The following is a 14,232-nucleotide window of genomic DNA, read 5'->3' as shown; positions in this document are numbered from 1 at the left end:
CATAAATTTTGTGTTGGCAGCGCTGCTCTGGTAGGTCCTGGGAGGGGAAGATGATTGAAATGGAGGGAAACGATCGGGATGGAGTGAGGTGAATGGGAAAGCACCGAGCAGAGTCCGCCAACGGTCTTCAGGATTGCTACAGAGCTGGAAGGAGAACTTCTGCTCCTCCTTGCTTCACATTCAGGTCAGCGTTTCTTAAAAAAACTTACCTAGGAACATAGGGACAGGAGTAGGCAATTTAGCCCCTCGAGTCTATTCTGCCATTCAATGAGATTATGGTTGATATGTGACCTAACTGATCAGCTGAAAATTTTCAAGGTGTTCAGTCACTTTATCCTTAATTATAGACACGAGTAATTTCCTGACAGCAGATGTTAGGCTAACTGGTCTGTAATTCCCTGGTTTCCCTCTCTCACCTTTCTTAAATAGCAGAGTGACATATGCAATTTTCCAATCTAAAGGAACGGTTCCTGAATCAAGAGAACTTTGGAAGATTATAGTTAGGGCATCTGCAATGTTCTCACCTACTTCCTTTAAAACCCTGGGATGGAATCCATCTGGTCCTGGGGATTTGTCACTCTTTAGTGCCATTATTTTCTTCATTACTGTTAATTTGCTTTTGTTAATTATGGTGAGTCCCCGTCCCCAATTCAAAATTAGTTTCCTTGGGGTGTTCAGCCTGCTATCCTCTTTCTTTACTGTAAATACTAACACAAATTAATTATTCAACATGCGTTAAAGAATGAAAGAACTTGCATATATATCATGCCTTTCATGACCTCAGGACATCCCAAAGCACTTTACAGCCAATGAAGAACTTTTGAAGTGTAGTCACTGTTGTAGGGAAATGCAACAACCAATTTGCGCACAGCAAGATCCAAGACATCGGGTAGAATTCCCCTGCTCTTCTTCGAATGGTGCCATAGGATCTTTTACATCCACCTCTGAGAATGCATCGTATGAGGAGAGATTGGGTCGACTAGGGCTGTATTCACTCGAGTTTAGAAGAATAAGAGGAGACCTCATTGAAACATATAAAATTCTGACAGGGCTAGACAGACTGGATGCAGGGAGGATGTTTTCCCTGGCTGGGGGCTCCAGAACGAGGGGTCACAGTCTCAGGATAGGAGGTAGGACGTTTAGGACTGAGATGAGGAGAAATTTCTTCACTCAGAGGGTGGTGAACCTGTGGAATTCTCTACCACAGAGGGCTGTGGAGGCCAAGTCACTGAATATATTTAAGAAGGAGCTAGATAGATTTCTAGACACAAAAGGCATCAAGGGCTATGGGGAGAGAGCGGGAATATGGTATTGAGATAGAGGATCAGCCATGATCATACTGAATGGTGGAGCAGGCTCCAAGGGCCGAATGGCCTATCCCACTCCTATTTTCTATCACTCCCTCAGTACTGCACTGAAGTGTCAGCCTGGATTTTGTGCTGAAGCCTCTGGAGTGAACTTACAACCTTCTAACTTAGAGGAGAGAGTGCTACCGCTGAGCCACAGCTGGCATTCACCCCCTTTTTGCATATGCAAAGCGCTTACAACTGTTTCAGGTACAGGCGCTGGACGCCTATACTTCAGCCTTTAGCAACATGGCGAACGATGCACTTCTGGCGTGGAATGTGTGCGTGCATGATGCCCATCATATTGGCTGCTTAGGCTCCCGTTTTATGTCTGAAAAACGCATGCGGCATCAATGAATTTCTAAGCCAATGTCTTATATGGTACTGAACAATGCAGAATAGGAAGATCCCTGGTCTATACTGAGCTGGCAGGTACAATAGTTGTCATGCGACAAACCATCAACCAGGGTTTCTACTTTGGATTCCTATTCCATGGCCTGTTGTTACAAGTGCACCTTTCTAGTCAGGACTGGATTGTACACAGCTGTCAAAAGGTCTGTCAGTGCTTACTGTACAAGCTCACATGTGAAGGCACCTGGTTGGGGTACTAGAAGCTTCTGGTTGCTGGTGCAAGTTGACAGGGTATACCTTATCAAGACTCACCACCTTGGATAGGGGGGGGGGATTACGGGAGGAGGAGAAAAACTGGAAAAGCAGAAAGAATTCACTATCTCCTCCAACATATCCTCAGCTGCTCCAAAAGCTAGAAGATTTTCTTTTTCCTAGCCTAAGAGTACTATGAAAAGAAATCAAACTGTTCTTTTCAATGTGTTAACTTACTATGTTTTTTTTCCCTGCACATGTAACAGAAAATACATTTATTCCTCAATAAGAAAACACAGCTATGCTGAACAGGTTATTGCTGATGTCCCAAATTGGGTCAGTAGGGCTTGACACACAAATGTGAATCACACCAAGAAGTAGCCTTTCAGAGCTGAGCGAGTGAAACTGGAGATGTCTCTGACCAGGGAAATACACCACTCTTATGCAAAAGGATGAGCCCTGAGAGCAGAGGTTATTTACTGTGGATCCAGTGTACAACTGTGCCCTGAAATATATTTTTGCACCTTATTCAACAAATGAAGTGAATTCTAAGAGATTGGTTCTTCTATAGACACTCCCTTGGAACCCTTAGTATATGTCGATTTTATATTATATATTGTTTACTTGAATTTAACATGGAATTAAATGCATGCACGGCAGATAATCGAATGGAAAGATACTGAAGCATTGTGTTATCGCTCCTCCAAAGTATGTATGACCGATGAGTTTTTCACTTAACTGCTATTGGTTGTGTGCATTGAAATCATAGCTACAAATCAGAAACATGCTGAAAACATATCATCTGTAATTTGAATGTTCACATTATGTCTATAAAAAGTAATAAAAAGGCACATCCTATGACCTACAGCTGGGAAAGCAGTAAGTTATCAGCATGGTGGTTCACGTTACCAGATTGTAAATGCGTGATATTGCTTTTATGACCGTAATCCAATACGGAATGTTTTTGCTACCTGGTGCTTTATGCATTGTTGCAAAACTTTCTTTTGACTGGGTTTATTAAATGTTTACTGAACACAACATAAGGACAAAATCCAACCAGAACATCAGAATACTCTTTTGTGTCCCAATTCAAAAGCAAAGTATAACTGTTCCAGCACACACATTTATTATTTGTTCATACTTTAAATACTCCCCTTTTCACTTTAAATAGGGGTGCTGCATCCCCAGTGCAGCACCATCAAAATTCCCACTGTGCTATACATCAATAATGAGCCCCAACCCAGGGAAATGGGCTCGAGTTGGGGCGGATTCGGAAGCATGGATGGAAGTCCTGGCTCATTCCAACTGCCTCCCAGAAAAGGATAATCCTGGTCGTATTGTTAACCATTCACATCACTAAACATGAAGCTTTAACAACTGTTGACAAAATATAAAATGTATGTTAGGGTGCATTTATTCTATAACTGTCAGGTGGCTATTCGGTGGCACTTTCACTTTTTAGTTAGAAGGTCATGGGTTCAAGGCATAGTCCAGGATTTGATCACATAATCTAGATGTACACTTCAGTGCAATGCTGAGGGAATGCTGCATTACTGAAGGTTCCTTCTTTTAGATAAGACGTTAAACCGAGGTCCTGTCTGCTTGTTCAGGTGGACATGAGAGATCCCATGGCACTATTTGAAGGAGAGCAGGGGAGTTCCCCCAGTGTCCTGGCCAAAATTTCTCTCTAAAACAATGGAACAGATTATCTGGTTATTTATCTCATTGTTGTTTGTAGGACCTTGCTATGCACAATTTGGCTGCTGCTTTGCCTACATATTAACATTGAATGCATTTCAAAAGAAATTCATTAGCCGTGAAGCACTTTGGAACATCCTGAGGACATGAAAGGGGTATAAATGCAAGATTTTTCTTTCTTAACTGCAGTGTCAGCATGAAATGGTTTTGTTTCACACTAATGCTGCAGGTATAGAATAAATGCATCCTGAATCCAGTGAAAAGACTTAACAAATTTAACTCTGATGCAAAGCCAAAACCACTTCACCCCGATGCCAAACTTTAATTGCAAATGCATTCTTTCTTCTTTCGGTGGGGGGGAAGAAATAAACAATAATCAGCATAAAATTAATTACATTCTAGTGCAAATCACATCAAATGAGGCCTTATGGAATATAGTATTACGATTAAGTTTGGTACCAAATGAATGCATCACACCACCCTATGTGAGTTAGTAAAAGTACCTAATCTATGCTTGCTGTATTGTAATAGAGCAGACTTCAAATTGTAACAGACTTGGTAATATGCTTTCAAAGAAACAAAGAATATTTAGAGGTGTTTAGAAAGAACGAACTTGCATTTCTAAAGCTCCTTTCACGACCTCAGGACATCCCAAAGTGCTTTTGAAGTAAGAACAGAGAATGCTGGAAATACTCAGCAAGTCAGGCAAGCATCTGTGGAGAAAGAAACAAAGTTAACGTTTCAGCTCGATGACCCTTCATCAAAGGTCATCAACCTGAAACGTTAGCTCTTATTTTTTTATCCACAGATGTTGCCTGACTTGCTGAGTATTTCCAGAATTTTCGGTTCTTATTTCAGATTTCCAGCATCCGCAGTATTTTGCTTTTGATTAAGTGCTTTTGAAATGTAGTCACTGCTGTAATGTAGAAAAGTTGGCAGCTAATTTCAAGGTCCCACAAACAGCAATGTTTTTAATGACCGCATAATTTGTTTTAGTGCTGTTGGTCAAGGGATAAATATGGACTAGGCAACTGGATGAACTCTCCTGCTCTTCTTTAAGATAGTGCCATGGGATCTTTTACAACCACCTGAGAGGGCTGACGTGCCTCAGATTAACATCTCATCCAAAAGACGGCATCTCTGACAGTGTAGCATTTCCTCTGTACTGCACGGGAGTGTCAGCCTAGATTTTATGCTCAAGTCTCTGGAGTGGGACTTGAATCGACAACCTTCTAACTCAGAGGTGAGAGTGCTACCACTGAGCCAAGGCTGGCACCAGCGATATAAAATTGTTCATTTGCATCTGTGTTTTCTAAGATTTACAATTAAATTCTGGCAAGGAAAAAAATGTCTGCAATTAACTTCTTGAGTGTAGGTTTTTTTGTCTAATGTATTAATATCTTTAGGTTTTTAAATTCTCATTCTTGTTTTCAAATCCCTCCAATGCCTTGTCCTTCCCTAGTTTTTTAACCTTCTTCAACCCTACAACCCTCCGAGATCTCTGCACTCCTACAATTCTGGCCTCTTGCACATCTCCAAACATAATCACTCCACCATTGGCAGCCGTGCCGTTAGCTGTCTCTGGAATTCCCTCCCTAAACCTCTCCGCTTCGCTACCTCTCTCTCCTCCTTTAAGACGCTCTTTAAAACCTTCCTCTTTGATCAAGCTTTTGGTCATCTGTCCTAATATCTCCTTATGTGGCTCGGTGTCAAATTTTGTTTGATAACACCCCTGTGAAGTGCCTTGGGACATTTTACTTCTTTAAAGACACTAAATAAATTCAAGATGTTGTTTCGTTTTAATATCAGTTAAGTCTACATGGGAAGTAATCTACCATTAGTTTCTTCAATCCTTTCTTTTTTAGCCGGGGTTATGAAGATCTGGAAAGAAAGCTGAAACAGGTTTCCATGGAAAAAAGTAGCCTTCTTCAGCAGCTCTCAAAATCAACAACAGAGTTGCAAGGAATGAAAGGAAATCTTCAGGTTAGACAACACCCTCTGACCACCACCTCTTCGAGTTAAAAATTTTTGTCATTAGGCATGATGCAGCAGCTGCAGCTTCCAACCTGAAAATACACTTTCACGCAATTGAATACTGGACTGGGTAAAATTAACAGAATGAATATTGTGGAGAAGGGAACAATAAATAGACTTATCCTTACAGCATTTCTGTATCAGTAATATTTAGTCTATTGATAAAGCAGTGTTAAGAGAATTGCTTTTCACCGTTGAAACTGAGCATATAAAGTATATTTGGTGCTTGAAATGACAAGCATAATTGCAGAGAACTAATGGGCTTGTTCCTAAAAATCTCCAAATGTGCCGAGTGCTTCAATTAGTTGCTGTGGCCAAATCTGACTAATTTAGGTGACTGTACAACAATGGCAATGAGGTGCAATATTACATTATTATGTGTTCTCTAACACTCTGAATAGCAAACAGTTGTAGTTTTCTGTCAATTTTCGCATTTTTTTTCTGTTTTGAGCCACAATACTCTACAGTCATAGTGTACCTACAGCATCTTTTGCCCTGCTCCAGTGATACCCATTAACCTCAAACTCAGAAGAACATTCTCTGCCACATGAGCAATTCTCACGCTCTTGCTGATTGATGTTGACCGATTAGATCTTTATTGTATATATAATTTGGTACTCTGAACTCATCCCATTTGGGATTCATGAGACTGCTCAAGTTCACTTCAATTAGGATCCTCAATAGTGAACAAAGAGATAGGTCTGTCCAGACAGAACTTGAATCCCAGTTCCAGAGGTGAAAGTGTTGTGTCCTGTGCTACTATGCCACTATTATGGTATTACATGCTTCACAATAAATGATGTCAAGACAAACAGTATTATTTGGTATAACTTATTGTGACTTGAACACTTTACCTAAAGAATTTTCTAGGCGCTTTGCTGAACTTGAATTTATCTTCCTATAGCTAACAAAAGCAGAAATGATAAAAGGAATGATGCAAAGAATGTAAGCTAAATTGCTGTTGCAATAACATGAACAAACTGAATCTTAGTATTCTTCTGTAATGAGTGACATAAAAATTCTAAAAGTACTTAGAGGTACGTCTTTGTAGTATGGCTTACCAGTGGCATCAAACAAGCCAGCTTTAAACTAACCATCAAGCCAATCTTTGTCTGTCAGATTTGAACCACTGTTACAAAAAATGAATTTGTAGCAGAAGCTGAGCTGAATCAATGAAAACAGAAACAGCCACTTGTCTCATTTGTTTCTCCTTCTAGTGACGTGATAGCCTCCATTTGGCCCATATAAGAACACAAGAAGAGGAGTAGGCCATTCAGCCACTCGAGTCTGTTCTACCATTCAATTAGATCATGGCTGATCTGTATCTTGAATCCATTTACCTGCTTTGGTTCTGTAACCCTTAATTCCCTTGCCTAACAAAAATCTGTCAATCTCAGTTTTGAAATTTTCAATTGATCTAGCCTCAACAGCTTTTAAGGGGAGAGAGTTCCAAATGTACTCCTTCTTCAGATATATTCTGAAAATGGTGTCATTATAGTTTATATCTGTCATGTATACTTATTCTTATTATTTTGGATTTGTTTTCTTCTCAGTTTCTCCAGCACTGTTTTAAAACTAATTAATTACCAGCTTTTATCTGAAAACACATCAGGCTCCACATGTACGTTGATGACACCCACCACTACCTCACCACTGGCTCCCTTGACCCCTCCACCATCTCTGATTCATCACACTGCTTGCTGGATGAGCAAAAATTTCCTCCAACTAAATATTGGGAAGACCAAAGCCATTGTCTTCTGTCCCCACCACAAACTCCGTTCCCTAGCCACCGATTCCATCCCTCTCCCTAATCACTGTCTGAGGCTGAACCAGACTGTTCGCAACCTCGGCGTCCTATTTTATCCTGAGATGAGTTTCTGACCGCATATCCTCTCCATCACCAAGACCGCCTACTTCCACCTCCGTAACATCGCCCGTTTCCACCCCTGCCTCAGCTCATCTGCTGCTGAATCCTTCATCCATGCCTTTGTTACCTCTAGACACGGCTATTCCGATGCTCTCCTGGCTGGCCTCCTATCTTCCACCCTCCATAAACTTAAGCTCATCCAAAACTTTGTTGCCTGTAGCCTAATTCGCACCCATCACCCCTGTGCTCGCTGACCTACATTGACTCCTGGTCCAGGAAGGCCTCAATTTTAAAATTCTTATCCTTGTTTTCAAATCCCTCCATGGCCTCACCCCTCCTTATCTCTGTAACCTCCTCCAGCCCTACGACTGTCCGAGATCTCTGCACCCCTCCAATTCTTTTCTCTTGCGCATCCCCGATGTTAATCGCTCCGCCATTGGTGGCCGTGCCTTCAGCTGTCTAGGTCCCAAGCTCTGGAATTCCCTCCCTAAACCTCTCCACCTCTCTTTCCTCCTTTAAGACGCTCCTTAAAACCTACCTCTTTGACCAAGCTTTTGGTCACCTGTCCTAATATCTCCTTATGTGGCTCGGTGTCAAATTTTGTTTGAAAATCGCTCCTGTGAAGCACTTGGCACATTTTACTTTGTTAAAGGCGCTATATAAATTCAAGTTGTTGCTGTTATTCTTGATAATGGGTTTAACCTAATTCAAATCAAACTGAACTGTAATTTGAACAGTAGTCAGAACATGTGAAATACTGATAGCATTTTATTTAAAATTTATTCAAAATGAATATAGAGCCATGTATGATTAATAATAACAATAAGAAAAATGTTACAGCAGGTCTTCTCAGACTATATATCTTGCAAACAAAATTGGCATTACCTTGCAAGTTTTAGCTCTGCACGAAATAATTGGAATTACTACATTGGATACACAGCCTTGCTTTAAACAAAATAAACGTTATAAAATAAGCCCCAGTGAAAAGACCTTGATTTAAGCAAAGTCAATAAAATATTAACCAGGATCATTGTAACTTCATTTTATTTTTCAACATAAGTAAAATACTGAAAACAGAAGTGAACATTCCCTTTCATTTGCCCCAGCATTTAAAATGAGTGTGTTTCAATTCAGCTTGAAGTATCAAAGCAGTCTCATGTCAGACGGTATGCTTGAACACCCTTTGTAAAGGGATTTCAGCAATAATGAAACATAAAACGGATAGCAGTAATGAATAATTCATTATTAAACCTTTTGGTTCCTTGACTTGTTCTTTCTGATGCTCTTAATTGCCATTGGTATTGTTTAGGTACATAGGCAGTGTAAGGGGAATTCAGTATCATTTTTACAAAGGAATAGCTAAGTTTCTTGATGTAATGTATCAATTTGATAACCAAACTGATTAAGAATTCCTATAAAATGTAAACTTTTTGAATTCTGCTTTCAGTAATCATCAAAGGACTTGACATGTTTATCATTTTTGCCTTTTAAATTATTATTTTATAGATTTCTGTAAACCATGAACTTTAAATTATTTAGTTAATCAAAAATGAGCTTCAAGTAGAACTCAATATTTTATATGTAACTTTCCAACAAATCTAAAGGCTACCAAAATATATTAAATGAGCACTAAATTCAAACAATGATACCATTCTTTTAATTATGTTGATATATTTTTTCTGCTAAGAGTTAGGGGTATATGATTTAATTGAGCATTGGCATTCCATGTGCGTAGCTCATCTTCAATAGTAACCCTTATATTTCCTGAGAATTGGGGGACTATGGAGGGTGGGCACTCAATAACTTACTGTAGCTATAATTCTAATCTGGAAAAATGCATTTTGATGCAATTGAACCATTTGGGTTGACAAAAAAGTTATACTCCTGTTTTAAATCAATAATGCTTTTGTTACTTCTCATACAACAAACATTAACGTTCTTGATCTTGTTGAAATGATTCTGTTGTTAAGTCTCATTTATGACATCCTTTCTCACTGTGCCATTTCCTCTTTCACAAAATCCTACAGTCCTTGAAAACTGATGAAGCAGTTGCCAAAAATAATGTGCAGAAACTTCTGGAGATAAGCCAGAAACAGAAGTAAGTGTCTGTTTGTTTTCTCTTTCGTTATTGTGTTAGCGAAGAACTTATTTTACTAATACAATCGAATATATTGATATGCTTATTTATAATAATAATGCAACCTTTGATGTAATGTGGATGTGAACTCAGAAGACATTTGACTATATATCCTACAGTGAAAATATACCTTTATTGTAACTTATTTAGCCACAGAAAATGTCAATACAAGTCTTAAATTACTATACTATAAGTTTCCTTTGACCATGCTGACTCGATCATATGCCTGATACACTTGTCGCTCCTGAGAAAAATTCTGAAAATATATGAAATAAGTTGTGTATAATGCCAATAAAGTCACAAATTGAATTCTGATTGACTATGATTTCTTTCCCACCCTTCCTTTCATTCTACAGCAGGGCCCATCAATACAATAACTGGAATATGAAATAAGGACATCGGATCTTATCGGATTGATTTCCTTATTTCTTTCTTCCCTAAACGGTGCATCCATTTTGCATAATGAAAGCAAAAATTATGAGCTAATTTGATTCAGAGTTTAAATGTCTCAAACAAACCTGACAAATGTGTCTTCATTTCACTTCTTATTAAGCCATTAATTTTTTTGTCCTCAGGCTCTCAGTCGCATAAACTGATGAATAAAAACTATTTTGTGCATATTAAACAATTCCAAACAAATCTTACTTTAAAACACAAAAACTCGTAAGGGACATTAAAAGGTGAGATTTCATCCTGCATATTAATTTGCAGATTCTGTATAATTAGACAAACAGATACATCTAAATCATAAGAATGTAATATCAGGAAACTGAACGCACATGCCGGAAATTTCCTCAGGGCTTCTCCCGTTCTGTCGTGGTGACTTTAGCAGAAATATCGTTTATGTGCGTAAACGGGGTATCCACCAAAGTTGTGACAGCTGAACGGGAGAAGCCTGCAGGAAATTCACCCTCGAACACTTCTCTATTAATTGCTGAAAGTGTTATGTATTGGCATTTATACGATTTTTTGGCATAATTGTCTGGAGAAGAGAGAACAGATGCACAAATAACATTTTATTCTTCTGGGCCAAGCGCATAAAATAGCAAGAGAGGCAGCCAAAATGGAGCACTCCATTCTTTGTAGACCAATAATCCTTTTGTAGGCCATGCGGACTTCCTAATAAAAATGTTAAGCAAGAAGTGATGAGAGGAATGAATATAGCCTACCCTTTTTTCTAGGGGAAGAATGGATACATTAGTGTCAGGGAAAGATTGAAGTGTTGAATGGGGTGGCAATGTTTTTCCAACTGCATGAGCAGGGCCGTTTAGGCTATGAAAGTAATTATTTGATCCTCAGTGAAGTCTTGTGGAATTAAGCATCAGAAAATAGATTCTCCAATGGAAAGCCTAGATTTAGCTTACTTTTACAAGTGAAATGCCTGAGTCAATTGGAATATATTCAGAGAATGAATGACACCAAACTGTTTAATGTGCGTGAAATGATACATGAAGAAAGAAGTCAAGGAGTAAGCAGTGCCTGGGTTGAGCGATGCTAATGGTGCATTTACATTGCAAGATCAATATCAGTGCACAGTGTAAATCTGGAGTCAAGCCCCCGACTTGACTCCAGAGTGAAGTGGAATGAGATTGCCTGGATGGAGTCATCTAACCCCAAAGCCTATTGATCAGCAAGTTGGCTGAATACATGAATTGTTTTTCTTTGTCTTTTACCTTCAGGGCTAATGTTCTTCCTCACCTTTCACCCAGATGCAATCAGGTGATATTCTGTTGCATTACCCTGTCTGCAGGGTGGCTGAACCCAGATGAATTTCTGGGTTCAGCTAATTAGCATGCCCTGGCCTTACCCAGGTGGAGAAATTACCTGGAGCACGGACCGGGCACTACAGATTGGGAAGAGGGAGAACGTGTCCACTGCTTAGCACCGATTATCCCCACTAGTTGTAAAAAAGCAGCAAACAGATGGCCTCCAGCCCTGCTGCTCAACCTTGCTGGCCCATGGAAAGAAAAATGTACCTGTCTGAATGTTGTAGGAGATGGTTGGCAGTCCCTTTTAGATCATTCAATACCTGTAGCAAATATGGGACAATTGGGCCTGTTGGGATGCACGTCTGTAAAAGAACCTGCCCGATTTTCCAATATTCAGTACACTGTGACTGGGCAGAGATCCAGGAAAATTTCCCCTAATATTTCCCACATCAAACAAATTGCACTCATTTTTTATGCACTGTCTGCTTTCTTCTTATGACCATAGAAGTTTACAGCACAGAAGGAAAGCTTTCAGCCTATCATGTCAGTGCCAGCTCTTTGCTAGGACAATCCAAAACTAATCCTACTGCCTTCCTCTCTCACCATAACCCTTGTATCTTCCTTTTATCTAACATTGCACTACTTTCTATACATTATTTTAACTGTCTTCATATTTTGTTGCAACTAAAGAAACTATTCCTCGTCCTTATTTTCAAATCTCTCTCTGGCCTCTCTCCAATTTATCTCTTCAGTCTTCTGCAGCTGTACTTCCCAGCACATGTTCTTTTAGTCTGCTGTTTCTAGTCTACCGTGCATCATCCTCTCTTTGCTTCATTATCAGTGGCACCATGCCCCCTGTATCCGGAAAGTATCTTCCTTCATTGGCCCACAGTCATCTCGCCTAACTTCCCTCCCCCCCCCCCCCAGTTCCAGCTCAGTGCCCTCCAATCCCCTCAAAGTGCTAGCAAAAATCCAATAGAATATAAAATATGATACAGGACATGTGATAAATTTATGTATTTTTAACAATTTTTTTTCAAACCTTAGCTTGAAATGGTTAAAGCAGAAAAAAATATGGTGTTCAATATGCAAAAAGTAAATGTAGCTCCTTAGATTTTTCTCAGTGCAGACAGTATTTAGAGACATCAGTTCTTTCTTTTCAATCAGAGACGAAATGAAATCTCTGCAGGAAACTCTTCAAAAGCAGATCAATGAGGCTGCATTGAAAGCAGAAAAACAGCAGGCTGGGGTAAGCTGTCTCAGACATAACACTTCTGTTCATTTCCTGACTAGTTGGCACTAAAAATATAAGAAATACTGCTCTTTACACTAATATTAAAAAAACAACTTTGTTCTGTGCAGTGTTGTAGTCTTTGGTGCTCTGTAACTTAATATTCCAGGTCTGCTGCTGTTACAGATCAACTTCTTAAAGGCTGAGGTGGAAAGGAAGACCAAGCTGATAAAAGATTTACAGCAAGAGGTAAGAATTTGTTTATCCATGCATGGCTTCCTGGGGGTCCAAGCAGAAGCCTGAGAACTTGACAGATCGGTCTTTAGAATATCATGTCTAAATGCTGAATCCCACCCACACTGTCTCGCTGTGATTGATTTGGGATGCAGCCCGTTGTGTCTGCTCTAACTTTGCATCTTGAAATGTAATCTGACCCAGTTCTGTGCAAGATTTACAACCTAATGAGCATCATTAACATTAACCCATGTAATATGGGATTTAAACATTTCTTTGATAGTCCACGCAATAAAAATTTGTGATTCACTTTTGTCATAAATGCTCATTTTAATTACTCGGTTTGTACATGTAGTGTGAATGTTAAATTTTAAAAAGAAATATTGGTTGATGTCTGTTGTTCACAGATAAAAAGTAAAGTGTTTGATATTATATCTGAGGGAGTTACATTTCACGCAAGACCCTCTTGATGTCTCTCTCATCTGATCGATATTGGTACGGAGTTTGGACTCGGGTAGTTTAGTTAGTTGTGGACATGTCAGTATTACTCAATTTCAAGCATTACAGTTTATGCAGTAAAATAATAGGAAGAAATCATACTCTATTTATTTAAGCTTAGTATATAAATAGTTTTTCCGGCAAAAAATATGCGATAGTGGCCAGCCATGTTGGGGAATGAGATTTGATGCTTGTTTACTGCCTGGTTTCTGCTTAGTCCCATATTGCTTTGGAGAAACTGAGGGTGCGATGTGGTACTACATAAGAGGTGCATTAGTCTTGCTTTAGTAGCTGTTGCTGACATAATTTCTTGTTAAAGTGGTGGCGCATCAAATTATAGCCTTCATTCACCACGCAAGCCTGCTACCACCAACTTAAATCGGGTATCGCAGCTGAGTCATGTTCTTGCCTGTCAGCATTCTGAAGAGAACGGCTATTTCACCGGGTCTCTGTTAACAAAATGTTCACTGCAATAAGGCCTGGCTTTCATTGACTTAATGGAGAAGAGCGAGCAGGAGGAGAGACATCAGGTGGCATCTAAGACAAAGGCCCTGAAATTGGGGTGCAGATCTGGTGTGGAGTGGAAATTCTCCCCATCAAGTGCTGAAATCCCTGATCTGTTTGAAATCTTGGAATTGGGCAGATTTGAATGTTACGAGAGTGTGCAGCACTGTTTCTGGCACTCACCTGACTGGGTGGGGGGGAGCTTTGTTGCCGCACTGTGAGGCACTGGAGGGGAAGGAAAGAATAATTAAAAAGCTCATTTTGTTTCTTTAGTTGGCTTCAGTAATGTTGAAATATCTGAAACTGTTCTGGCAATTTTTAAACCCACCCAACCCACAGCCCGAGGCATGCTGGACACCAGACACTCACAG

At 39.6% G+C, this 14,232-nt stretch overlaps 1 protein-coding gene across 2 annotated transcripts in view; it reads left to right on the top strand.

Annotated features, from left to right (window-relative positions):
• Positions 1–14,232, top strand: part of luzp2 (leucine zipper protein 2) — a 208,555-nt gene that overhangs the window by 99,076 nt on the left and 95,247 nt on the right. For both annotated transcript variants that reach the window (XM_067993534.1, XM_067993532.1), the window contains exons 2-5: positions 5,513–5,630; positions 9,576–9,646; positions 12,562–12,643; positions 12,812–12,874. In XM_067993534.1, coding sequence (XP_067849635.1) covers positions 5,513–5,630; positions 9,576–9,646; positions 12,562–12,643; positions 12,812–12,874 — 334 coding nt within the window. The remainder of the gene's footprint in view (positions 1–5,512; positions 5,631–9,575; positions 9,647–12,561; positions 12,644–12,811; positions 12,875–14,232) is intronic.

The sequence above is a fragment of the Heptranchias perlo genome, chromosome 12 (genome assembly GCF_035084215.1).
Source record: "Heptranchias perlo isolate sHepPer1 chromosome 12, sHepPer1.hap1, whole genome shotgun sequence".
Classification (NCBI taxonomy): domain Eukaryota; kingdom Metazoa; phylum Chordata; class Chondrichthyes; order Hexanchiformes; family Hexanchidae; genus Heptranchias; species Heptranchias perlo.
The sequence above is the reverse complement of the archived record's forward strand: the minus strand, read 5'-3'. Positions and strand labels throughout refer to the sequence as shown.